Source organism: Gobius niger (assembly GCF_951799975.1).
Source record: "Gobius niger genome assembly, chromosome: 18".
NCBI classification, from domain to species: domain Eukaryota; kingdom Metazoa; phylum Chordata; class Actinopteri; order Gobiiformes; family Gobiidae; genus Gobius; species Gobius niger.
Window position 1 is genome coordinate 4,010,154 of NC_136869.1, and position 25,834 is coordinate 4,035,987.

The 25,834-nt window shown below is 43.8% G+C and overlaps 1 protein-coding gene across 1 annotated transcript in view; it reads left to right on the top strand.

Moving 5' to 3' along the window:
• Positions 1 to 25,834, top strand: part of drosha (drosha ribonuclease III) — a 256,825-nt gene that overhangs the window by 155,850 nt on the left and 75,141 nt on the right. The window contains exons 23-24 of the mRNA XM_079576148.1: positions 1,827 to 1,897; positions 25,703 to 25,747. Coding sequence (XP_079432274.1) covers positions 1,827 to 1,897; positions 25,703 to 25,747 — 116 coding nt within the window. The remainder of the gene's footprint in view (positions 1 to 1,826; positions 1,898 to 25,702; positions 25,748 to 25,834) is intronic.

The following is a 25,834-nucleotide window of genomic DNA, read 5'->3' on the forward strand; positions in this document are numbered from 1 at the left end:
ACGCTGCTGCTCCAGTCCTGACAAGAACCAGGAAATACGACCATATTAGTCTAGTGTTCTGCAGGCACTCAATCATCCAGGAAGTCATCCTCAGTAGAGGTCGACCAATATGGGTTTTTATTTAATTTTTTCTGATTTTTCTGTAACCCTGTGTATGAGGCAAATGTGCCAGTGTTAAACTGTGACAGCAGGGGGCGATAGTGTTGATATATTTATATGCAGTAGGTATTTCAGAGGGGAGCTTGTTTGAAAGACAATAATCAGTAGATTCCAATACAAAAAAATGTCTCGATCTCATATGGTTTTGAAATGATAAGCAAAAGTCTGCAGCATAAAAATATATGAAATACGATCTGAGGTGAACAAACCTGTGACCGATTTTCTCCATGTTTCTCAGCTTCCCTGAGGCGTAGTTGTTTGTGGGAAGACTCATCTTAAACAGTATATAGTCTATATCCCTTTCGGTTCCAGTTATATCGGTCTTTTATCAACCAATAGCCGATATCGACCGATATTGTGAAATACCCAATTATTGGCTTGATATATCATTCGACCTCTCCTCATCATAGTGAAGACCTCCCTGGCTTGAGTCTCGGGTCATATTCTGACCACAAGAGCTAAGAAGAAGCTCCAAACTCAGTCCATTCGACCATTTAAGCTTCAGTACAATATTAGTCCAGTGCTCAGGTCATTGCACTGGCTTCAATCGATCAGAGAATAGACCAAAGTACATCTCTGACATGTCTCTCCAATGGTAGAGCATTTGAACCTCAGCCCTGAGGACTTCAAGGAGGGGGTCTCCTGCTAGTCCCAGAGTCAGGACTGAACACAGTGTGGCTGTGTTTTAGTTTCATGCAGATGAAACCTTGAGCAGACTGTGAGACAGGCCTCAACTCTAATGATGTTCACAACCAGGCTGAAAACAGTTCTTTTGAGCTGCATATGACACTGAAAGTATTTTATATACTATCTCATAAATGAATGACTATATTGATGTTTTATGGATTGATTTTATCTGCTTTCTTGTAGTTTTATGTAACTGAAGCACTTTAAAGCAAAACTAAGTAACTCCCCTAGAGGCCATAAGTGCAACTGCAGGTGTCGTAGTAAGTTGCGATTAATTAATGGTCCGTGAGAATAAATACTACGCTGACAGAAAAAGACGACGGGACAGAGCGATATTGTTCACCCAATTACACAATGGAGATCTTTTATTTCAGTCAAACTTGCTGTAAATACTGTTTAAGTGGTGCTAGCCCACAGTTAGCTTTGCCCGTTAGCCTGTTAGCTTCTTCTTCGTGATTCTGTTAGTGTGTATTGGTTGCTCCGGTACGGTGGCAGTCAAGTTACAATTGCGGTTTTCTTGCTAGAGACACCAGGGGCAGATGAAAGACCCCCCAATCATCCCATAAACAGTCTTATTACCCCCACAGGGACTACAGAAAGGATTTATCAAGGTAAACAAGTTGCTTAGTACAGAAGATGACTCAAGGACCTTCAAGATGGACGACGCCTGTGCAACATGAGAGCCGACACAGACGTCTTGTTTCAATTTAAAACTGTTTGCAGATTGTGTCCAACTATCACTCAAACATTTTGCCCTTTAAAACTTACTTTTTGCATCGTGTAAGACATTTTCCCTTGAGAACGGTCGCCCGGTTCTAATTGAGGTATAAACGTGTCAACTGCTGCTTCCCCACTTTCGCGATTCTTTCCAAAGTTGCATCCTCTTTGGAGACCACTTTGTTTTTTCATTGTCCCTTTGTCTCCTATTGTCTCCCATTGTCTCGCATCGTGCGTCATGGCGGCCCTTTGTTTTTCTGCAGGTGCGGTGTATCTGGAAGGAGGGCTGGATGAGGCGCGTCAGCTTTTCGGACGTCTTCTTTTCAACACCGAGGTAACGCCGCCCGTCTTTTATCTTTTTTTTTTTTTTTTTGTGAATTGTTTTCCTCGTCATATGCAAAAAGAAAACACAGATAAGATTCCGGTCGAATTTTCGCTTCATGCTGCAACACTTTGGGCAATTGTGAAGATGAAACGATCGGCGGAGATCAGAGACGGCGTGCGGAGATTTCGCGGCGTGTCGTGTGTGTTTTTGAACGAGCTGAAGGCGTTGCAGATGGGACGTCTTGTGAGGGCCACCTGCTATTGTTCGAGGCCCATGAATAATGCATGAATGAATAGCTGCGATTTTTATTTTTCAAAGTAGGAGAAAAACAACATAACATTTCAATCACCAACAGCCAGATTCCCATTTCTAATTAGGCACGAGATAAATCTTGCAGCATTGACTTTGTTTTAGCTTTTAGTTAAACATACAGAACCAGGAGTAAAGTTATGGGATTGATGGCACCTCGTGTTTTCTTGCTGCGAGATTCATTTTAACCCTTGAAATATGCATCATAGAAAAGTTGCTTCAACTGACTAACAAAGTCATCTGTTTGTGCAAAAACCTCTCACACCTGGTTCCTCCTCTGCATGTGTGGGGTTTCTTGTGTTTCCAGTAAAAAAAAATAACAACTTGAAAAACAGACAAAGATGGGTCTCTTGTCAAAAATAAGATCTGGTTCAACCTTCAACTTCAAAGAGTAGATTCAGGCACGACCGTCACATCACTGAAGCTGGACTCACACCAACCCAACACTCTGTCGCATTGTTGGGGCAGAGCGACTAAACAAAATATTGTTCTGTAATATCACACATTTCAGACCAAATTATGCACAACATTTAAACTTACAGACTACAGTGGGAGGAAAAAGTATGTGAACGTTGGAATTTCTCACATTTCTGCCTAAATTTGTCATAAAATGTGGCCATAACATGTAAACATTCACAAGAGAGGCAGGAAAAAGTAAGTGAACCCCATAAATCTCACTGAACTGAAGCAGTTTTGTAAAGAGGAATGGTCCTAGATTCATCCTGATCTTTGTGAGTGTATTGCTGCAAAAGAACGATCAGCCAGCTACGTATTACAAAAGATTACATGCTGTTGGGAATGGAATGGAATCTCAGGTTTTTTCTGCAAAATATCTTCATAAATTTGTGAATAAAATTCTTCTATTGATGACATCAAGTTGTACAGGCCCTGAGGCAACAAAACAGCCCCACACCATGATTCTCCTGCTCCAGACTTCACAGTGAGGATAGTGTAAGGATGTCGATGTGCTGTTCCATTTTTCCTCCACTCCTGTGTGTTCCTCCCAAACTATTCAACTTTTGATACAAAAGTCCACTGAGTATTTGTCCTGTAGTGCTGTGGAGCATCCAAGAGCTCTTTTACAAGCCAAAGTTGAATAGTTTGAAAGGGGAATCATGGTGTGGCGCTGCTTTGTTGCCTTAGGGCCTGGACAACGTGACATCATAAACAGAAACATGAATTCACACGTTTGTCAAGATATTTTGCAGAGACATTCACAACAGGTGAACCCCTGTATTAAATATCTGACAATTCCTCTTTACAAAACGGCTGCAGTTCAGTGAGATTTCGGGGGTTTACTTACTTTTTCCACGCTGTCCTGTGAATGTTTACATGTTATAGCCAATAAAAATATGATAAAAAGTAAATGTTTGGGTGGTATTAGTATAACCAGACACTGTTTACTCATTGTTACGATTTTGATGAAGATCAGACCATATTTTATGACCCTCCCACTGTATCACAAAAACTTAGACATAATTGGTTTATCCAGTTAGTTGATAAAACAGTCGACAAAATTAGCATAATCTTTAACAAATTCAATTATCAGCCGCATGATATGAAGACAAAATTAAAAGTTTAGCCGGCCATGACTTGTAAAAAACTTGTAATTCCAGCCATGTCTTGTCTAAGCTCTGCACATGTACAAACCATCTCTAAAAACCATCTCCACAAAGGAAAAAGTGTAAAAAGTGAAATAGAGTGCTGTAAACATAGTAAGTGTAGCATCTGTTCTCAAGTCCACTCTGGGGCCTTGATGTCGTTCTCTTCTGTGGATCTTTGTTCCTTCTCCAGCGGTGAATCAGAGAGATGTCCTTGGTGCGTTTACTGTCAGCTGTAAACGCTACACCCCTGCCATCACGGGTTTATCCAGGTTTAATGCTGTGTTTATTTGTCTGAAAAGGGGAGGTAATGCACACTTAGCTGGTGAGAAAAGGCTTGATTCTTCTCCCAACAGTTTACTCAAACGTGCACAAAACACAACTCCAAGAATGTTTTTCAGGAGCAAACAACACTGTCACATGATAAAAGCTCTAAAAAATCTACTTTGTATATTACAGCGAGACTTTACTTGACTGGGGGAGACAGTGTCATTTAGAGAAATGTTTGTTTTGCATAACGAGGTGAAAAAAAATGGCAAGTTTTCTCTCATTTCATGTTTGTTTTCTCACTTTAAATCTAAATAATGGACAGATTGGTTGAATTCATGGTACAGATATTTGCTCCAGATGTAATTTTTCATTTTTAAATAATCCGTAGGTCTGGGTACCGTTAAAGCAGTACTAAGTAACTTGTTCACCTTAACAAATCCTTCCCGTAGTCCCTCTGGGAGTAATGCAAGTGTTAATGGGATGATTGGGGGGTCTTTCCTCTTCCCCTGGTGTCTCTGGCCCGAAAACCACAATTGCAACTTCACTGCCTACGTGTTGGAGGCCCCAATACACACTAATGGAATCACAAAGAAGAAGCTGGGTTTGCACCACTTAAACAGTATTTACAGCCAAGTTTGAGTGAAAAAAATAATCTCCATTGTGTCAATGGATGTCCAATATCCCTCTGTCCCTTTGTCTTTTCTGTCAGCGTAGTATTTACTCTCACGGACAATTAATGAGTAAAAAACGTAAGATGCTACGACACCTGCAGTGGAGCTTATGGCCTCTAGGGACAAGAGTTACTTAGTACTGCTTTAAACGATTCCAGAATGGTATTGGGGGTGGAAGTTTAGGTTTTGTGTCTATTTTATATCTTTAGATCCAATTTTAGATTTTCATTATTTTTCGCCCAATGTTTGCCCCATTTTCTCTACTTTTTAATTTTTTTCCTCAATCTTTTTTCATTATCACAGTTTAAGAAAACAATATTTCCTTATTTTTGTCACAATTTCTCCCATTTTTCTCCCATTTTCCGCCAAATGATTCCCCATTATTCACACATTTCTTGACAATGGAGAAGAACCCGATCTTCCACACATTATTGTTCTGTTTTCTGATTCTAGACAACAAATATTTTAGTGTAGGTGTCGAAAAAGTATTGTTCAGGTATCGGTATCGAGTATTTTGTAAGAAAAATCTGTAAAAATTCAAACTTCACCTTGTTTTATGGGGGTTCAAAGCCCAACAAAACAGACAGGAATGATTGAAAAATACCTCTGAAAAAAAAAACTTCAAAAGTCCAAGGTGAGTTTGGTCTATTTTTGTACTTTCACTTTAATACTAAGACGTTAAAAATCTCAAACTGCTGCATGAAAAGCCAATGTTTTCAGCTGCCGTGTCTCTCCTTTAAGTCCTTGGCTTAGCCCGTAAATCCTGTGTTCACAAAGTCTCAAACTCCAGCACAAAGTTCACCTCTCGTCGTCGCAGAGTTCTGGAGTGAGGCCGGCGTTTATCGAAAGCGCTCCACAAACTTCCCCCTCACCCTCGTCCAAACAACAAAACGCCTTTAGTTCAGTCGAGTCTCAGTTGCCGGTTCCTCGGGGAGCGGCTGTAGCTTCGGCCGAAGACACTTTTGAGCCGGAGTTTGAGGTTCCCTGACAAAGTGGACTGAAATAGTTTGTTTTGCCGCCCCCCGCTGCAGCGCTGGGCCCAGAGAGGAGACAGATGGACACGACTGAGCTACAGGCTGCACTTCATAAGCGCTCGGAAAAAGACATCATTTTGTGCAGTCGTTCAGAGTCCTTGGAAGTTTAGTGGAGAATTCAAGAACGTGCTTTTAAGGCCAACTATTTTTATTCTCGAAGGGTGTTGTAAATCTGCAAAATGGACTTTTTAAAGCTTTTTACCATGTTACAATGTTATCATTTCATTCAAAGGCAGACCAGGAGTAGTGCGTTTTTGACAATATGCTCGAGATATCCAGGAATTTACTCTGACATTGCGCCGCAGAAGACAGATTCTCACACTGAGGCATTTGCAAATATTGACATATTTTATATCCACGACATGTGTACTGTGGAAAGTGCCCGATGCTCTAACCCAAATATGGTTACCTTTCTGGGAGAAACCCACCACGAAAGACCAGATAAATGTGACCCATCACGAGAACGGGGAACACAACTGAGGCATTGTGACCGGGCCATAGCTTGTGAAAGTGTCGTCTCTAAAGTTTCCAACAATGTGTAACACATGGAAATCTGATCATGTTTGGAGAAGATGTGGTTGAATTTAGGAACTGGAAATATGTCAAAGAGAGGAATTGGCCTCTAAACTTCTGGGCTGTTCTCACCTCTCTGGGAGCGACAATAGGGCTCATTTCCATCTCATTTACATAAAGCCATCCCGCTGTAAAGCTCCCCCTGTCGTGTCATGTGTGTGGGGTTTCTGAGTTCACTCACTCGAACATAAACTGATCCACAATAGGCGTATGTATAAAAATCAGCGGCGCCTCCTCCCCAAACAACAAAAGGAAACAGGAGACGATCGTATTCTAATGTAGAAACAGAGCGAGACATGAGAGATCAACTCAAACACAAAATCCGGAATAAAAAGATTTTTTTTAACGCTGAAGCTGCCGTGGCCAAAGTGTGGTCCTGTCTGGGGAGGAAAGCAGCGTCTCTGTCCCGCTGTCGCTGCTTTGCTCTCAAGGCTCTTCATGAGGAAGCGGCGCCACATAATCCGAGATGAATAAATCCACTTCCAAACATGTTGGTTGTAACGTCCACGGTTCAGCTCGTCTGATACAATCTATGTCCATCCAACACAACCCGGTGTTTACCCAGTATGTAAATACACACTCAGACAAAGCCACGCCCCCAAATCTCCCGAAACAAGGCCTAAAAGTTTACACTTTAAATATACCAATACTGCTGCTTAAACATGGAGGCTTCTTCATGGCATCAACTGAACGATTCTGCAATAAAGCGAAAATCACCAATTTAAAAAAAATAACTTCTTTTGCATATTTCTCGAAACTTGAGCTTAAAAATGAAAAGCTTTGGAGTGAATACAAACTGGCATTAAGTCTAAATTCACTACAAAAATAATGACATTTCTTCAGTGTTTTAATTTTGTCGAAACACATTCAGCCCACTTCCTCCCAATTCCTCCTAAGAAATGAAATATGCACAGATTTATTGCGTGCGTAGCCTTAAAAATCAAAACTTTAGGCCTTAAACTGGCTCCTATAAACATAAAATGTGACTTACTGCTCCTTGTGCAAACCCTGCTTTGATATCATTATGAAACATGTTTATTTTCGCTCTTAATAATCTCCTCAAAGCGCGCCCGTGCTGGCGGCCTCCATTAGAGCGACGGTCCCACAGCACATCGCCGGTGTAATGAGTTGAGCTGAATCACTCCATATTTCCCTCTGTTTGTGGCTCTTCACTCCACACTTCACTGATCAGACTCATTCTCCACGTCCCGCTCGCTGTCTCTCTCTCTCTCCCCGACGAGGAGCTGTTATTCCTCCAGGTCCGGCGTCCCGCTCGTCTCACTGCGCCACGTCCTTCAAACGCCTTTGAAGACGGGACAGAAAATGTGCAAAAATGCAGGATAACCGTGTTGTTGTATTGTATAATCTGGAAGAAAGGATAAAGCCCTTTTAGATTTGGATTACTTTACAATGTGGCACAGCAGCAAGACGATCCCTGCTTCTCCGGGTGCTCCTAAAATATGTACAATAGGTTTATCTGTAAAGACTTCCCTCAAAATTAGTTTCTCAGTGGGGAAATGTTTTACGAGTCGTTAATTCTATCTTGATGCCAAATCTAAAAGCTAATTGAAGCGTCAAAATAGCAGCGAAAATGAGACAAAAACGAGGATGAAAATGCAACAAAAGGGCAACATGAAACATGACAAAGGAGCAGTGGAAAAAGGAAAAGAATGTGACAACAAAGTGACAAAAATGTGATAAAAACGAAAAGTCACAAAGAAGTGATGAAAGTGTGGCAAAAAGTGATGAAAACCCAACAAAAAGAGCAACGAAAAAGTGATGAAATAGTGACAGAAACCAAACACAAAAGCAATGGAAAAAATATCCAAATATAAAGCTCCATTTAATAGGGATGCACCGATGCCGATACAAGTATCGGGCCGATACCACATGCTTGTGCTCATACTCGTACTTATTCATGAGGTCCCGATACCGGAAACCGATACCATTTGACGTGGGTCCAGCGCACCTACGAGGCGCACCTCTCAGCTGAGGAGAGAAGAAGCAACAAACTGGAGAATTCTTTAGTGTAAATACAATAATCCACATAGAGCTGACTTTATTACAGACTGCACTCTATAAATCAGAGTCTGTGCTGGATTTAACCTGAGCTTAATGTTGTTGGTGCTGCAGCGTCTGCAGTGTTTACAACATACAAGCTAATGTTGCTAACTCGCGGCTAGCAGTTTTGGCCATTCTGACGCCGTTTTATGCCCTGGGGTTTATTCATCTAAAAAACTAACCCAGCGACTAAAAAGTCCTCAGAAAATCCAAATTAAAGAGATGTTGCATGTTTATATTGAGCGAAAATAAGCTGCAGCAGAACAATGACAACGCTGTAGCTACTCGCTAAGTTGCTACAAACACACGAGAGAGACCATTTAAGTAACATCTCAATACTATTGTTAAAAATATATAAATGAATAAAGCACCGGCATTGGGGAGTTTTTGGACATGGGCTTTTCTGTCTGTGTAAAAATTTAAAATAATGTTGAATGGAAATAAAATAAATAAATGGCATCAGCACAATTCTAATTTAACTTAAATGTGTTGCCTACTTTACTTAAAGAAATGTAAATGAGTAAATTAACTAATTACAAACCAATCTGCTGTGAAAAAAGTAAAAATGTTGAAGAAAATGCCTTGTACTCGTATCGGTATTCGGTATCGGCAAGTACTTAAATCAAAGTACTCGTATCAGTTTTAGAAAAACGGTAAAAAAAAAATCGGTTCATCCCTACCATTTAGTAGGTCTTCACTTTCATTTGAGGCGTCACACTGGCCTATTGGCTGTGACCTTTTGGATTTGGGTAAAGCTGATTTAGGGGGGGGTTAAGTGGTTAAAGAGCGGATGGTCCAGACACCGCAGTATCTGCTGACCTTTCTGTACAACCCTTCAGCTAAGACTGCATGACCATGTCGACTCCTAAATGAGATTTATTTTCCTTGATCCGACAAAATTGCCAAAATTAAAATGAAATATTCTCCATTTGATTTAATTTTGGTGCAACGCTCACTTATCAGAACATATGTCTCGAGCCACAGCATCAATTGCATAATGTTCTTGTATTTTTGCCGTAATCGTTCCCTCCACATCAGCCCGGCGTACTGGCCCGTCCACCTTCTTTTCGGCTCCGCTTTCATGCCGCCATCGACCGGCGATGCTATCTCTCGGGCATCGATCCGCCCGCCGCACTTCTGCCTTTGATGAATTGATTGGCAGCCCGCGGCAAGAGACCAATTTGTCCGGGACCAGTGGAGCTTGTCAGGCGACGGTGGAACGCCATCATGCCCCAATCACGCCGGCCAGCTGTCCCACGGGGCGGGAGCAGTCGCAGTTCACGGGTCGCCTGGACATGGACATAAAAAGTGAGGCGCCGAAGTCGGGTCCCGGGAGGAGGGAGCTGGAGATTGATGGGGGACGTGTTGGGATGTAATTCAGCAGCAGTTTGAGACGTGACGAAATCAGGCCTGGACCTTTAATATGTAATGCTGATACTTATAAATCCAGATGTTGGGGGCATCAAAGGTCCTGCTGACTCCCCAGGTCTTGATATCGGCCTACTGGAAAACCATGCGGAGGTCTTGGTGGAGTGATGTGTTGGCGGGATGAGGTGTGAGTTTTGGACACTGCAAAGATGGTCCCTGGATGAAAACTATTGGGACGTCTGGACGGCCACATCCCCGCCTAAGTTCCCACACTTCTCAGACCGTGTTCACCGAAGTCTAGCCTAAACCCACGGATCCTGAGGAAAGTTTTAGTTTAGTTAAAAATGACACTGCACTTACAGACACTGAGGCTCAATCTGAATTCCTCAAATCATAGCTCCTAATCCTAGCTCATATTCCTTTGTCACGTGATAAGGTTGCAGTTAGGAACCACAACCCCAACCTTTTTTCAGCTGAGGGCTACTTAAAGAGCATTAAAGGGATATTTCAGGATTTTTGACATAGGGCCTCATTTCTTCCTTATCCAGAGTGTTCCTGATTTCTGGAGATATACTTTTTTATTCATGCTGTCCTTCTATTTGAAGAGTTTAGTGGTGCTAGGCTAGTGCTAGGCTGGTGCATGTCTATGGTATCAGCTAGCCTGCATTAAAAACAGTCTGACCCAAGCACAGAGCACCTGAGGCAAATCACTTAAAACACCAGACTAACTATATAAATGTCTGTCGATAAAATAATTATAACCACTTTGCATTTAAAAGACCTTATATTTGAGCAGCATCAGCTTTGTGGTTGTATAAGCTACGAAGCGGTGGAGTGATCTGCTAGAAAATAGCTAGAAAATGCAGTAATTCATGTGATGCAAGGTCAATTACATTTCAAAAATTATTCTATGAACACAGACATATATATGGTTAGTCTAGTGTTATTATAAGTGATTTGCCTCAGGTGCTCTGTGGAGCGGGTCAGACTGACACTAGCCTAGCAGCACTAAACTCTTCAAATATAAGGACCGCATATACTAAAATACACTAAAAAATATATATATATATATATATATATATATATATCTCCAGAAATAAACAACACTCTGGATAAAAAGGAAATGAGGCCCTATGTCTAAAATCCTGAAACATCCCTTTAAGTTACTACCTGTTATGAGCAAATCCTAAAGACTTAAACATACACTGTAGCCTTGTAGGATTTTGACCAGATATTATGTCAAATTATCTTTATTTTAAACTCATACTGAGTCTCAAGAACAGAAATAACTATTTTTAAGAATCAGATTCAAGAAAATTAAGTGTGTTACACCTTAGAAACAATCTCGAGGGCTACTGGGCATGCCCCAAAGGCCACCACGTTGGTGACCCCTGGTCAATCAGACCATCCTCGCCAACATCTGTTTCACAAAAGTGACATTGCCCATACAACGGACTACAAACTATATGCTTAATCCATGTTCAATAAACAGCACTTTATAAACCCCACAGACTGTAGGCTACATCTGCACTGGCTCTGAAAGTTTCAAACATGAACCACCTTAAAGGAACAGGACACCGATTTTACACATTGAGATATGTTCTTACCTGATCTTAGACAAGTTGATGTGAACCTGTCTGGTCTTTGTGCCCGTGGAAGAGCTTGGTCGCTTCTAACTGCCCCCTTTTGGAGCTATAGGAATACATTGGGAGAGGCCAAATGCTACCAACATCTTTGGTCGTTTTGCGTGACTGAGGGCACGCACAAAGACCAGACAGGTACACATCAACTCGTCTAAGCTCTGGTAAGAACATATCTCTGTGTGTAAAAATGGTGGCCATGCAAGTTAGCCATTTTATACTCACTACTGCCACCTCAGGTCGTATGTGTAACTGCACCTTCTATATTAAGCTTGTGCACCCGAAGTGACACTGTGAACAGGTCTGGGCTCATTCTACACTTCAGGACATGGCTGGAACATGTAGGGGGAGGAAAATACTTAGTTTTAACATGTTTAAACTCTGTATAGTCCCACACAATGATGAAAAGCTATTCCAGACTTACCCTCCGCAGTTACAGCTCTCACTCACAGAAGTTAAAATGCTCTGTTTTGTCCTTTGGTTCATCCTCAAAGAGAGAGAGCGACATATTAGCGCTGCTAAGTGTGTTCCTCCACAGCGCAGTCTATGCAAATGAGCCATGAGGCTTTTAAGTTTCAATACTAGCACTATTCGGACACTTCTCATCATGGACGCAGCTCAACAGAAGAGAAGCTATGGACTAAAAGAAGACCGTTTGTGCGTGTTTCGTATCACGGATGAAAGAAATGAATGGACTGGAAATGACTAAAATGTGACTTAAACTATTCATCATTTTCATCCAAAAGACTAAAGCCAAAGGTGAAGTTCTTCAGGTGAATCATGAAGACCTTTGTGTTGTTTTAGCTCATATTTTCTTGGTAAAAAATATAAAAACAACGCAGATAATGCATTACCCTTGTTAAAGTAAAGAGCAAACTCCGTCTAGACCAGAGAAAGTTACGGGGATAAAAAAGCAGCTAATATAACAGCCTTGGAGGAAGTAAGTTTTCACCGTGGGAGGAAAGTTCAGCATTTCAGCGGCAGAAAACGCAACTAAACCTTTTCAGAGCGAAGTCAAGGACGGCGTATCGAAGGCGTCAGGACAACGGCGCACATGTCAAAGCAGCAAAACAGAAGGCGCTCGAGAGGTCCGCGAGAAGCTGTCCGACAGATGCTCTTTTACAGGAACACGGATAAAAAGATGTTTATACAGAGGGAGGCACTTCAGGTAAAGGCCGAGCGATAGGTGACTGCTACTGCTGCAAAGAAGAAGAAGAAGAAGAAGAAAGAATGCAGGCAGCTCAGAGAGGAGGGAGAAATGCGAAATGTGGAGAGAAAAGTTAAAAGTTGAAGATTTGTTGGAGAAACTAAGAGTCCAGTACAAGGCAACGACCTTCTCACACCTGTTTACTGACTAAAAGTAGTTAATAAGACTAAAACTATGACAAAAATGTTCGCAGACTGATGAAAACTAAATAAAAATGAATGGAAGGGATTCAACATGTGAACATCAGTGACACAGTTTGAAAGAGCCTCATTTAGATTGGCTGCCAAAGGAACAGGTCGGTGCTTTGTCCATGTGGGAGAAGCTTCATGAAGCAGAGAAGAGGATTACATGGGTTTGAATTAGGGTTGCAATGAGGCGGGAAATTCCCGATAAATATCCTGACGTTTTTGGGAGACTTTCATTGGGAGCTTTAGCTCAGAAAGTTTGGGGACTTTCAAAAATGAACAGTCAAGATTCTTAAAAATAGACACAAACTTTTGGATTTTTTGTTGAATTTAACAATTGGTGAACTATTAGCTGAGGACATTTCAATTATTGACATATGGCAAAACATAACACAACTTTCCTAAACTTACATTCTGCTTGATACTCAAATATGTTGTGGGAGAAATGGCACAGTGGTTAGCGCTTGTGCTTCACAGCAAGATGATCCCAGGTTCGATTCCCACCTGAACGGGGCTTTTCTGTGTGGACTTTGCATGTTCTCCCCTGTGTAGGTTTCCTCTGGGTACTCTGGTTTCCCCTTCCACTAAAAAACATGTACATTGGGGTGTATATGTGAGAGTGAATGGTTGGTGGTGGAAGGAGGGCTGATGGCACAGATTGGCAACTTCGCTTTTAGTCAGTCTACCCCAGGGTGGCTGTGGCTACAAAAGCTGCTTTTCCACATGCAGGCGCGTATCAGCCGAATGGCTGTTTCACCCGCTTTGTCGAGCTTTTCCATCACAAAGGTCAGGGCCCAAACCGGTCTGACCAGGTATTGGTTTTGGGAGCGACTTCTGGCTGTGGCCAAAGTGCTGACCCGTGTCTGATGTGACTTGAACAGACTCTGGCCTCTGATTGGACGAGAGAGTGGACAGCCCTCACTATTGACACGCAGGTCTTATGGATTTAATATTTCACAACATCATACCGCTGTGCTAAAAGCGGATTTTGCCGATATTAGCATGTAGCTTGCATTCATAGTTGTATTTAGCGGTTTTAATACAGCTTGGCTCCTCTGAATGATTCCATAAGTCCCACCAGAGGGCAGCATTTGTCCATATTTGTTCATCGTGGCTCTAAAAACCTTTAATGACGATCTGTACAGCGTGCTCCTCCATGGGGGCGCTGCCCACAACAAATGCGGGTGTGTGTGCTGTGGAAACAGAAGTGTGTGCGGGGTAGAGTCGATGCGTGCACGTAGATCATGGCGTGTGCGGCTGGGCCATACTATGTGGAACGACGTAAATGTGAAATTGCCTCATGTGAAGCGCTTTGTGTCTTTGAAAGGCGCTTTACAAATAAAGTCCTTCCTTCCTGCTAGATGAGGAGTGGATGGAGCCTGTGTCCAACACAAAGCTGTATTTAACAGAAAATACCTAAATTATAGACTTTAAAGGGGCTAGATGCAAGTTTGTCATTTTATACTCACTACTGCCACCTCAGGTCTTTTGCGTAACTGCAGCTTCTATATTAAGCTGGTGCATGACGACACTTCAGACCCGAATTAACACCTTTTTGAGTGACAGTGCAGGATTTTAGAGGCAGTTGTGGTGAACAGGTCTGAGCTCATTCTACACATTAGGACATGGCTGGAGCATGTAGGGGGAGGAAAATACATACTTTTAACATTTTTAAACTCTGTATAGTCACAGAAGGTGCAGTTACACATGTGGCCTGAGATGGCAGTAGTGAGTATAAATTGGCCAACTTGCATCCAGCCCCTTTAAGACTTTTCACCTCTGCTGTATAGATATTTCAGTTTGCAACACTCAAATACAATGTCTATGCTTCAGTTTATATCAGTCTGTAAAGCAGCAACATTCAGTTGTGTTAATTCCATGTTTATTCCTGTTAATTCCCTTTGAAAATGTACCAGTGTTGGAATTTTGCAACCCTAGTTTGAACACAATCATACACATGGAAAGTTGACAAAATGACTGTTGACTGAATCTAAATTACATTTTGTCCAAAGCCTCAGACTCATTGCATTTGCGACAAAGGCGAGTGGACGAGTCACTGGCAGAGGTGAAAAGATCATTAGTTTTAGTGGCAGTAAAACCTGAATCGAGAGACATCATTGGCTCCTCATGCGCCGAACAGAAGGGAGGCTGAAATGGCACCAAAACTAACCGCCGCCGTGCCAGGCCGTGCCAGGCCGTGCCCGTGTGGCGTTCGGTGTGTGCGGGGGAAGATCAGCGGCGCTAATAAAGGCCGGAGCAAGAGGGACCCGTGGGCGGCTGGAGGGGACATTATCATTACGGCTGATTGGTCCGCCAGGAGCAACTTCGCTCAGAGACGCCGGGAATTTGGAGCGTTTGTTGAGGGGAGATGCCCAGATGCTAAAACACGGCAGAGGGACCGAGAAGACTGGGTGAGGATGAGGAATTAGAAATCAGGCCCTGGACATGAGAAAATATGTTTGTACTGTGATGTCTCTGTCAGGATTTTGGTCTTTTTCCGACCTTACTAAAAAATGTTCCCTTTGTGTATTCTTAAAGGGATATTTTAGGATTTTTGACATAGAGTGTTGTTGATTGTTGATTTTTTACGGTAGTGGCACCAAATTTACACTAGTGACCAATTATCGTACTAGCAACTTACTACAACCTCTATTTTTGGGATTTAGACATTGGTGTCAAATTATTTAGAATGAAAGCTGGTTGTTGTTAGCAGTAGCAGTAAGCTAAGTTAGCCGCTACAGGTTGCAGTTTGTCGCACTTTCCCAAACTCCACTGTCGAGTAGGATGCAAAGTCATGCAACAATTTTCCAATGGTTCAGAAAAAGTGAGAGCCATGGTTTACGTAAGGATTAAACAACGAGGAGCCGTGCATTCGACGGTTATAATGCACGACGCGGAGTCAAGAACATCACGACGCGCAGCGGAGTGGTGCTCCGCGAAGTGCATCATAACCATCTAATGCACGGCTCTGAGTTGTTTAATCCGCTTATACCATTGTCTCACAAACGTAACATTTATAATAAGTATTTGTTTCATTTACTAAACTCACTAAATATGCCAGACCACCGGGACTATTTTATGTGGGTTATTAGCCGGTCACTGAAGGCTCGTCTCAGAGCGAGTCATTCTCCGCAGCTATTACGAGGATCTCAATCAGGCACAACGACACAACATCAGCACAGAATCACAACACAACAGGACTAACCCGGCACTTTTCCGTGGAAGTAAACACCGATGTGCGGCACTCGTGGGCAGGAGTTATTTCACTTTTACGCTGTTTAACCTGAAGCTAGCTAGCTAGCTCAACGAGCTCAACTGTTTATGGAAACAGCTGCGGTGGAGTCGCTCACACCTGGGCCCCCCCAACTGAAACTTTTATGTTTGACTTTACTAATCCAGACAAATATGTTTAAATGCAGGATCATTTTATGTACGCCTGAAAATCATGAATAGTGCCTTAACCGTTTTCAATAGAAATGGAAAGCTCATATGTTATTAACAGTAGCTAACCTAGCTGCTCACTCTCCTCTACTTCCCATTTATCAAACATTTTGTTTTGGCCAAAAAAATTGAAATTAAACAAAATCCATCTCATACGTTCCTGTCAGTCACTAATTACGTGTTTATCTGATTCAGCTGTGTCATGCGTTGCTATGGCGATGCCCACAGCGGAGTGATATCCCAGTGATTTAACTACCGGACTACGTGTGCGGTTATACGAAAATAATGCACGCTTGTTAGCACCCACCAGCCAATCACAATCGAGTATTCACCCAGACCATGGTATAAAGTGTTATAACCTGCAGACAGGAGCGGCTGCACATTTGCAACAGCAGATGCGACCTGTTCTCCCGCTGAGCATTAAAGAGTAACTAAACACCAAATCCACTTTTTTTTGCTGATAAACGGTCTAAATGGTTGTTGAATAGAGTTAGCTACATGTCCCAGTCAATATGTTGACATTTGGTGCAAACTTGTTCAAAATCTCACTTTTGTGTCTAAAACCGCAGGGTTAGCGCCTCTACTGGTTTCACGCAGCAACTACATTTGATATTTTGTGGTTGGAGGAGAGTGTGTCCACGGCGTCCACAAAACGTCATCAGTTCTGCCCGTGGTTCTGCCTCTGTGCCTGTGTGGCCCCGCCCACACACGCCTCCGCCTCCGTCACGTAGCAACCAGGACACGCGTCGCGCAGTCAAACCAGTAGATGGCGCCCCTGCGATGCTCACACTTCGGCTGAGGTGGTGTAGAGGAATAAATCCCTTAGAAAAGCTACTGTGCGATGCTCTCTCTCTGTTCTCAGTCACTGACAGCGAGCGAGTAGATCTTTTTTTTTTTTAGTAAGATAGTTGCTACTAGTGATGCGCGGGTTGCGGGTTCCACCGTCGTCTTTACAGCAGGTTTTTGGCGTAAATATACGTCGGATTTTCATAAAACAAGCAGCGTTTTGCAGCTTGTGATCCAGAGAACGCTTTTGTGGAGCTCATGTCTCCTATTTTCCACCGTATGTGCGACTGTGTGACTGTGTGTGACTTCACGTTAGGCCGACCTCTGCTCTCTTCCTCTCTCCCTCTTGCCCAGCGCTCTTCAGAGGGAGAGAGAGAGCGCGATGACACGCCGGTGCTGTTCATACGGATCATATTTGTAACGCCTAATATGTAATGGTTGCGGGTGCGGGGCGGGTTGTAAAAATAGAACAACGTTGTGGGGCGGGCTGGGTCGGGTTAGAACCTGCTCCAAATGCGGGACCCGCGGGTTGAAAAAAACCCTGACCCGCGCATCACTAGTTGCTACATCAAGCAATCACAAGTCATGAGAGTGCACCAACTCTCCTACGAAAAAATTAACCTTGCGCACAGTGGTGACAGCGGTAACAGCCGTCTGTCAGTCCTGTCAGATTGAGGGGCTTAGTCTGAGACTGTCAACAGAGCAGACCCGCCTACACACTCACCCCCCTCGTCTCCCCCAAAGCCTCCGAGACCAGCCCTTTCTCAGCAATTTTTGACTTGTGTTTGTGGGTGGGGAAAGGCTCTGCCACGCCCGTTGAGTTGCACTTTAAGCACTTTTTTCTAGTCTAATTCGTGGTAATTAAGCAAATTAAGCATAAATAAACGGCAGTGCAATGAACTTACACATGTGTTTAAAGTATTCACAACACAGTACTCTGATTGGCCAGAGTAACAGAATACATTACTCTGTACATTTTCAGGCAAGTATTCAGTATTCTGTAACAGTTTTAAAGTTTTGTCCCAACACTGCTGATGTTTGAGTTTATGCCCTGGCATTGTTTCGATAAGCTTCTGTAATTCCAAAATATCCAGTATTGCATAAATTTTACACCAAGATCGCAAACAGATGATGGGAGGGTGTGACCACTGCACAAAGCCTTCTCCAGCACATCCCTTCTCTTAGCTCCACTGGCTCTCTGTTCAATACCCCATCCAATACAAGCGCCTCTTCCTCCCCTACAAGTCCATTTAACCTGGCTCCTCTCTTTCTCAACGAGTTCCTGCAACGTCATACCGTCCCCCCGTCTCCGCCGCTCCGCTGACACCATCGTCCTCACTCCCATCATCCTCCCACAACCCATCAGGAACATTTTATGCTCACTACTGCCACCTCAGGTCTTACGCGTAACTGCAGCTTCTATATTAAGCTCGTGCATGACGCAGACCCGAAGTAACAACTTTTTGAGTGACAGTGCAGGATTTTAGAGGCAGTTGTGGTGAACAGGTCTGAGCTCATTTTACACATCAGGACATGGCTGGAACATGTAGGGGGAGGAAAATACTTAGTTCTAGCATTTTTAAACTCTGTATAGTCCCTTAAAGTGATCACAGCTTGTGGTAAGAAACAAAATGGCAATCAGTAGAACATTTGACAGAGCGATACCTTTTCCCTGAGGGATGCATCTCAAAAAAGGCCCGAGGCATCATTAGCAAGTTGTAAAGCTCGATTAAAGAGTCGAGCTTTATATGTGGCCTTCAGAGTGCATTCAGCTTCTGCTTGTGTGGCTGATTCAGGTCTTTGTTCATGTAAATTCTGGGTAAAAAAAACAACCGTCTCAATTGGGATCTGGTTCGAGCCGATCACCTTAAAGAGCTTAACGTCACATCACTATCACAGTTATTTGTCCTTTATCTCTCCAGTCTGGCTGTGATCTCATAGTGTTATTTTAAGGGGAGTCCTGGTTCCAGAGGAGAACTTATTGTGCAGGTTCTTTTAGTACTGAGAAGGAAACGTGTAAATTCCACACAGAAAGTCACGCAGTTGTTTTCATATCCAGCCCTTTCACCAAACCTGATTTAATCGAGTTCAAAGATTTTGGTAATTTTCTTTAGTCGAGTCGTTGACAAAATTGGAAGTGACATCTGTTTATTACGAGCGCGCACGTTCACCAAATGAAACGCCATCATCTTCAATCCACCTTGTGACAGAGAGAGATCATTTAGTGGCAGATTGCGGCTCCTCCTCGCTCGCTCTCCGCGCCGCAATAACCTCCGCAGTAATGTCATTAGCAAATTAGCATCTCCAGTTTCCCCAGGGCGTCTGTGTGCAATGGAGCCAGAGCCCCGTTGTGTTGGGAGAAAACTCCAACCAGAAAGGGAAAAAAAACCTCCGGCAAAAAAGGTAAAAAGAAGGAGACCAAAATAACTCCTCCACCCATGAATGCCGTACCAATTAGGGACCAGCACGGAGCGGAGGTTAGGCTACACTCCGGCGGGTTTAAGGGGCAGGGAACGGCACGGAAATGGGCCTCAAAAAAGCGGCTTTTGCATGACGACGTTTTGGGGGATTTTACCACCTGAGATTTGAGAGAAAAGTGGCGGTGACTTTGTGGTGAAGAGTGGAGCGAGAGGTAATGATATCCGGAGAGGAAGCGAGACCTGAAGAAGAAAGGGGAGGGATTCCGAAAGCTGAAAGAAGGAATAAGCCAAAAGTATGACAGTAAAAGTGGGAAAACTCCAGTCTCAAATGTCCAAAAGTATAGATTAAGGGAACAGGACACAGTTTTTCCATACTGTGATATGTTTTTACCTGAGCTTAGACGAGTTGATGCGTACCTGTCTGGTCTTTGTGCCCCTGGAAGAGCTTGGTCGCTTCCAACTTCACCCCCGTTTGGAGCTAGAAATACATTGGGAGAGGCCAAATGCTAACAACATCTGTGGTCGTATTGCATGACTGAGGGCACGCACAAAGGTACGCATTCACTTGTCTAAGCTCAGGTAAGAACATATCTCAGTCTGGAAAAAACGGTGGCCTGTTCCTTTAAAGGGGCTAGACGCAAGTTTGTGATTTTATACTCACTACTGCCATCTCAGGCCTTATGCGTAACTGCAGCTTCTATATTAAGCTCGTGCACAGACCCGAATTAACACCTTTTTGAGTGACAGTGCAGGATTTTAGAGGCAGTTGTGGTGAACAGGTCTGGGCTCATTCTACACATTAGGACATGGCTGGAACATGTAGGGGGAGGAAAATACATAATTTTAACGTTTTTAAACTCTGTATAGTCCCTTTAAGCATTGAGTTGTCCAAATGGCACTTTGTGTGCATTGTTTTTCAATACAAACAATGAATGGATGCAGGTAAAGTTCAAATGAATCAAAAAATAAGTTGCTTTTTCTTCTTCACATCAAAAACTGTGTATATGGATTAGAAAAATTACTAAAATGAACCATATTTGGCATTAAATTGAGTCATTTTGACTTTCCAAGTGAAAACATCTGCCTATAGAGCAAGTATTGTTTGCACTTAAATAAAGGGTATATAAACTTATTCTTAAGAAAAAATATTTTTGGATTATTAATATTATCAAGACATTTTGTACTTAAAAAAAAGAGAAAATAAACATCTTATTGCACCCTAAATGAACACACATTATTTATTTTGCTTAAAATAAGAAATACATTTTTTTACCTGTCAAGTCAGAATTAATCCAATTAAGCTCAAATATGCTCAGAGTCGTGGGAGCATATTTTGGTTTGGGAATGCTAAAGAATGTGATTCCCCCCAAAAACGCCTTTTTAGTGCTTATTTCCTATTTATTTTTTATTGCTTGCAATGCACCATCTATCCACCAGGGGCAGCTGCAGCACCCTCAGCACCCTGGGTTCCCACAGCCTTGAATATTGATTTTTGCTGTAAAGTTGTGATCCATCCTTGCATTTAGAGCAACGCAATTCATCACAACGATGAGTGTATGAGCAGGGTGCAAAGTAGAGCTTCACGGACTTAGAAATGCTAGTTCTCAATCGAATCAGAATGTGGACAAAACCAATTTCAAAGACAAAATCAGGTACAGGGTCTTCAAGGCAGTCATATTCACTCCACATGCTCAGTTCAAAGGCTCCATTGTGTGTTTATTTAATTCCGTACTTTCCCTTTCTTATCTCGCCTTTGTTTATGATGAAGTCCGAATCAAAAGCTAAAAAGCGTGTTTCATGTCATGTGATGCATCCGTGCAAATTAGCGCCGTGTGCACATAAAAGCCACGCATCAAAACCCCGCAGGAACACAAGCCAGGCTCGGACAAAGGAGGGACGGGAAGCAGAAAAACAATCAAAGCCAAAGTGGAGGCCCACGAGTTGCGTTTCGAGGCTTATGATTAAAAAACGTCCCGCCCACACGCCGCATTCAGACTCCAGCCGCTAATGTTTCAATTAGAGCCGCGGCCGAGACACAAGGCAGTGATTAAGGCCGCGCTGAGAGGGATTTAAACAACGGCAGCAAAGACCCGGTCACCCCAGCAACGCCAGGCTACGATTACAGAGAACGAGGAGCCAGAGGAGCGAGGGGAGTGAGAGGAGAGGAGTGAGAGGAGAGGGGCGAGAGGAGAGGAGTGAGAGGAGAGGGGCAAGAGGAGAGGAGTGAGAGGAGAGGGGCGAGAGGAGAGGAGAGGGGAGAGAGGAGCGAGGCGAGAGGAGGGAGAGGAGAGGAGTGAGAAGAGAGGAGCGAGAGGAGAGGAGCGTGAAGAGAGGAGTGAGAGGAGAGGGGCGAGAGGAGAGGAGTGAGAGGAGAGGGGCAAGAGGAGAGGGGCGAGAGGAGAGGAGTGAGAGGAGAGGGGCGAGAGGAGAGGGGCGAGAGGAGAGGGGCGAGAGGAGAGGAGTGAGAGGAGAGGGGCGAGAGGAGAGGGGCGAGAGGAGAGGGGCGAGAGGAGAGGAGTGAGAGGAGCCAGAGGAGCGAGGGGAGTGAGAGGAGAGGGGCGAGAGGAGAGGAGCGTGAAGAGAGGAGTGAGAGGAGAGGGGCGAGAGGAGAGGAGTGAGAGGAGAGGGGCGTGAGGAGAGGGGCGAGAGGAGAGGAGTGAGAGGAGAGGGGCGAGAGGAGAGGAGCGTGAAGAGAGGAGTGAGAGGAGAGGGGCGAGAGGAGAGGAGTGAGAGGAGAGGGGCGAGAGGAGAGGGGCGAGAGGAGAGGGGCGAGAGGAGAGGGGCGAGAGGAGAGGGGCGAGAGGAGAGGAGTGAGAGGAGCCAGAGGAGCGAGGGGAGTGAGAGGAGAGGGGCGAGAGGAGCCAGAGGAGTGAGAGGAGAGGAGAGGGGAGAGGGGAGCGAGGCGAGAGGAGAGGAGTGAGAAGAGAGGGGTGAGAGGGGTGAGAGGCGAGAGGAGAGGAGCAAGAGGAGAGGGGCGAGAGGAGAGGAGCGAGGGGAGTGAGAGGAGAGGAGCGAGAGGAGAGGAGCGAGGGGAGTGAGAGGAGAGGGGCGAGAGGAGAGGAGCGAGAGGAGCAGGAGAAGAGGGGGGAGAGAGGAGCGAGAGGAGCAGGAGCGAGAGAAGAGGGGCGAGAGGAGAGGAGCGAGAGGAGAGGGGCGAGAGGAGCCAGAGGAGAGGAGCGAGAGGAGCTAGAGGAGTGAGAGGAGAGGAGCCAGAGGAGAGGGGCGAGAGGAGCCAGAGGAGAGGAGCGGGGCAAGAGGAGAGGGGTGTGTGCGGGGAAATGTGGAGGAAAATGTGTCGGCTTTCAGGGGAAAGTGAATAAGATAATGACAATGAAGATGCTTGAAAAGTTTATTTCCATGGATAGTTGGGTCTTGGGAGGAGGAACAACAGGACAATAATGGGTTGTAGATCTGCAAATATCTAATCAAGTAATGTATACTTTATTAATCTCCGTAGGGAAATTCATTCTCTGCATTTGCCCCATCCTCAATGCCGCTGGGGCGACCTGTAGGAGCAGTGAGCTGCCAGTGTGGGCCGGCGCTCGGGGACCCATCTCCATGATGTGCAGCCAGGCTGGTGGTCAGAAACACCTGACTGGAGGATTCACCTATTGTACATGTTTTTAGTGGTAGGGGAAACCTGAGTACTTGGAGGAAACCTACACAGACACGGGGAGAACATGCAAACTCCACACAGAAAGGCCCCGTCCTGGTGGGGATCGAACCCGAGACCTTCTAGCTGTGAAGCACGAGCGCTAACCGCTGTGGTGTAGCCGCCAACCGTCTATATCTGTACGATCTCGGGTTCATGACTAATGGCAAGAAATGTGTTAAAAATGTGAATAATTTGGGGGGAAAAGGGAGGAAATTGTGTTAAAAATTGGGAGGGAAACGAGGCAACAATAGGGAACAAAATGACGGACAATATTAGTTCTGAAAAAAATTGCAAAGAATTTCATAAATTGGGAAAAATTGGGTTAAAGCAACTATTTATTTGAGCTGAAACAACTAAGTCACTTCCCTTAAATCAGTCCCTGGACCAATAGCTCAAAGCTTCGATCTGAAGGAAGAAGTTTTTTTTTTCTTCTTCTTTTGATACTTATATTTTTTTCTTTGGTTCAATTATATGGTGCAAGTTTTCTGCACCTGGCTGTGTGAACCGTATGGAGCACGATCTACAGCAGACAGTGGCTAAATAAGCTCTGACTGAATGAAATGAAAAGATGTCCTGCCTCGGAGCAGCAGGTGACTGTCTCTGCTGCTGGTGTGCGGATCACAGGAGTACACGCACAGTACAGTTTTATAGATGATGCATTTATTAGAAAACAACCTATATGAGTTATTTACTTATTCCCCAAAACCTCTTCTGTAAAACTAAAGTAAAATGCAAAGGAATCTGGCAGTCTCCTTTACATTCCTTAAGTGTTCAGTTGCTTACACAGCATTACGTTGCACTGCGCATTTCTCCCCCACTGCTCTTAGTTATTTATAATGCAAGCTTCAAAGTTAATTCCCAGTTTGAAAGTTAATAGCCTCTTCACTCTTTAACATTGACGCTTTAGAATCACTTCAGCGTTATGACGGGCCTCTGCAGAGATCTCCCCCGTTCCCAAAGCCGTCACAGCCCAGTGTAGGCCACATTAGTCTGCTTTTTGTTTCTGTGGGCGATGGGTCTCTACGCAGTCGACCCTAAACATGCCACACATACCCGTATGTGTGGAGTCTGCGCCCACAAAGACAAACAAAACAGACAAAACAGTGTATATAGGTGAATCTTCCGGCCAGGTGATTCTGACCACCAGCCTGGCTCCACATCATGGAGATGGGTCCCCGGGCGCGGCACTGCCATCGACCACTGCTACTTACGAAGGATGGGTTAAATGCAGAGGACAAACAAACAAACAAACATATCATAACTGTCAATAATCTATTCAGAGCTGAAAATATCTTCATCTCATCAATATTACTCAATACAACACAATGTCATGTCTGAACTAGATTCCCCATTTGGACAAAACCAGTCTGGAAAATGGAAAAATACCCCAAAAAACAAACTCACCCTTTCCCTTTATGATGCTTACAACAACAGGGCGGCGGTTCCTTGTCGTTCCTTTGCTTATTCATGCATGAACACAGCAGTGCGTAAAGACAGAGAACATTTTTTTTTTCTTTACACTTTTGCAATGCATTCAATACATTTCTCTTCACCACTTTAGTAGCTCCTACAGACTCCAAACTTTTGAGTCTTGGACTTATTTTGAAAGTTTTTTAAGAGGGATTTTTAAATATCTAGCCTGATTTATTGAGCTTTGAACCCAAAAATTGAAATTTAATTTATACGGATTACTGATTTATAAATAGGTTATTCAAAAACTAAACCAGAGCCAAAATCCTCTCCATAATCTTTGTGAAACTCACGATTCTCAGGCCTGTTGGTCTCTCATAAGGGGCTTCTGAAACGCTCTTTGTCTGACCCGTAATCTAGGACCTGTTTGCCATAGGAGACCCTACCAGGGGCTCGAAGCCCCCGACAACAGAGCTCCAGGATCATTCGGGTGCTCAAACCCCTCCACCACGTTACGGTGGCGGTTCCAGGAGGGGTATATCAACAACAACAAAACATACATTTGAACCTTCTTGATCCATCATTTTGATTTTGTCGCTGAAAATATTGTCAATTTTGACCTTGCCAGTTCCAGGGACAACTTTACTCCAAATGCTCCAAGCTTTTGCACTATGTGCCTGCACCACTGGTGAGAGGGAGTTGCTTATTAAAAAAAGGTTGTCGACTGAGGCCTGTTTATTACAAGCAGAACAAAGCGCTGCGTTCTACAGCAGCCTCACATTCCTCGTATATATCATGCTCTTCCTTTAGCATTACAGGCTTTTATGTTTATTTGTGTCCCGAGCTGGTCCCACTATACCACTGGTCGATCTGGTTTCAGGAAAAAGGTTGTTCTACAAAACATGCCCACTATTGTGTCATGTTTGGGGAGCAGCAAGATCTCATATAGGCAAAAAAAGGTTGTGTGAAACACCAGATAGGGCCCAATATTTTTTAATGAAATCATAAAGTGACAGAAAATTGTTATCATTTTTTCCTCATATTTTCTCTACTATGTAAAGTTTCAAGTGTCTCCAAATGTAATATTTTCCCTTATTTCACCTGCAGCGTCATGCATTCTCTGTAAACATTTCTCCTCTGTTTCTGACTCACATTTCTTCTTCTTCTTGTGTTGTTTTGGCAGAACCTGCAGGAAGTCTGGCTGAACTACCCTTCGCACCCCCTGCAGGTCAGTGGGTGTATGTTCTTTTATTCATCCGTGTTTGTGCTATAGGTGCCTCTCATTAAGCAGCCTCTCCAGCCCCAAAGACCCACA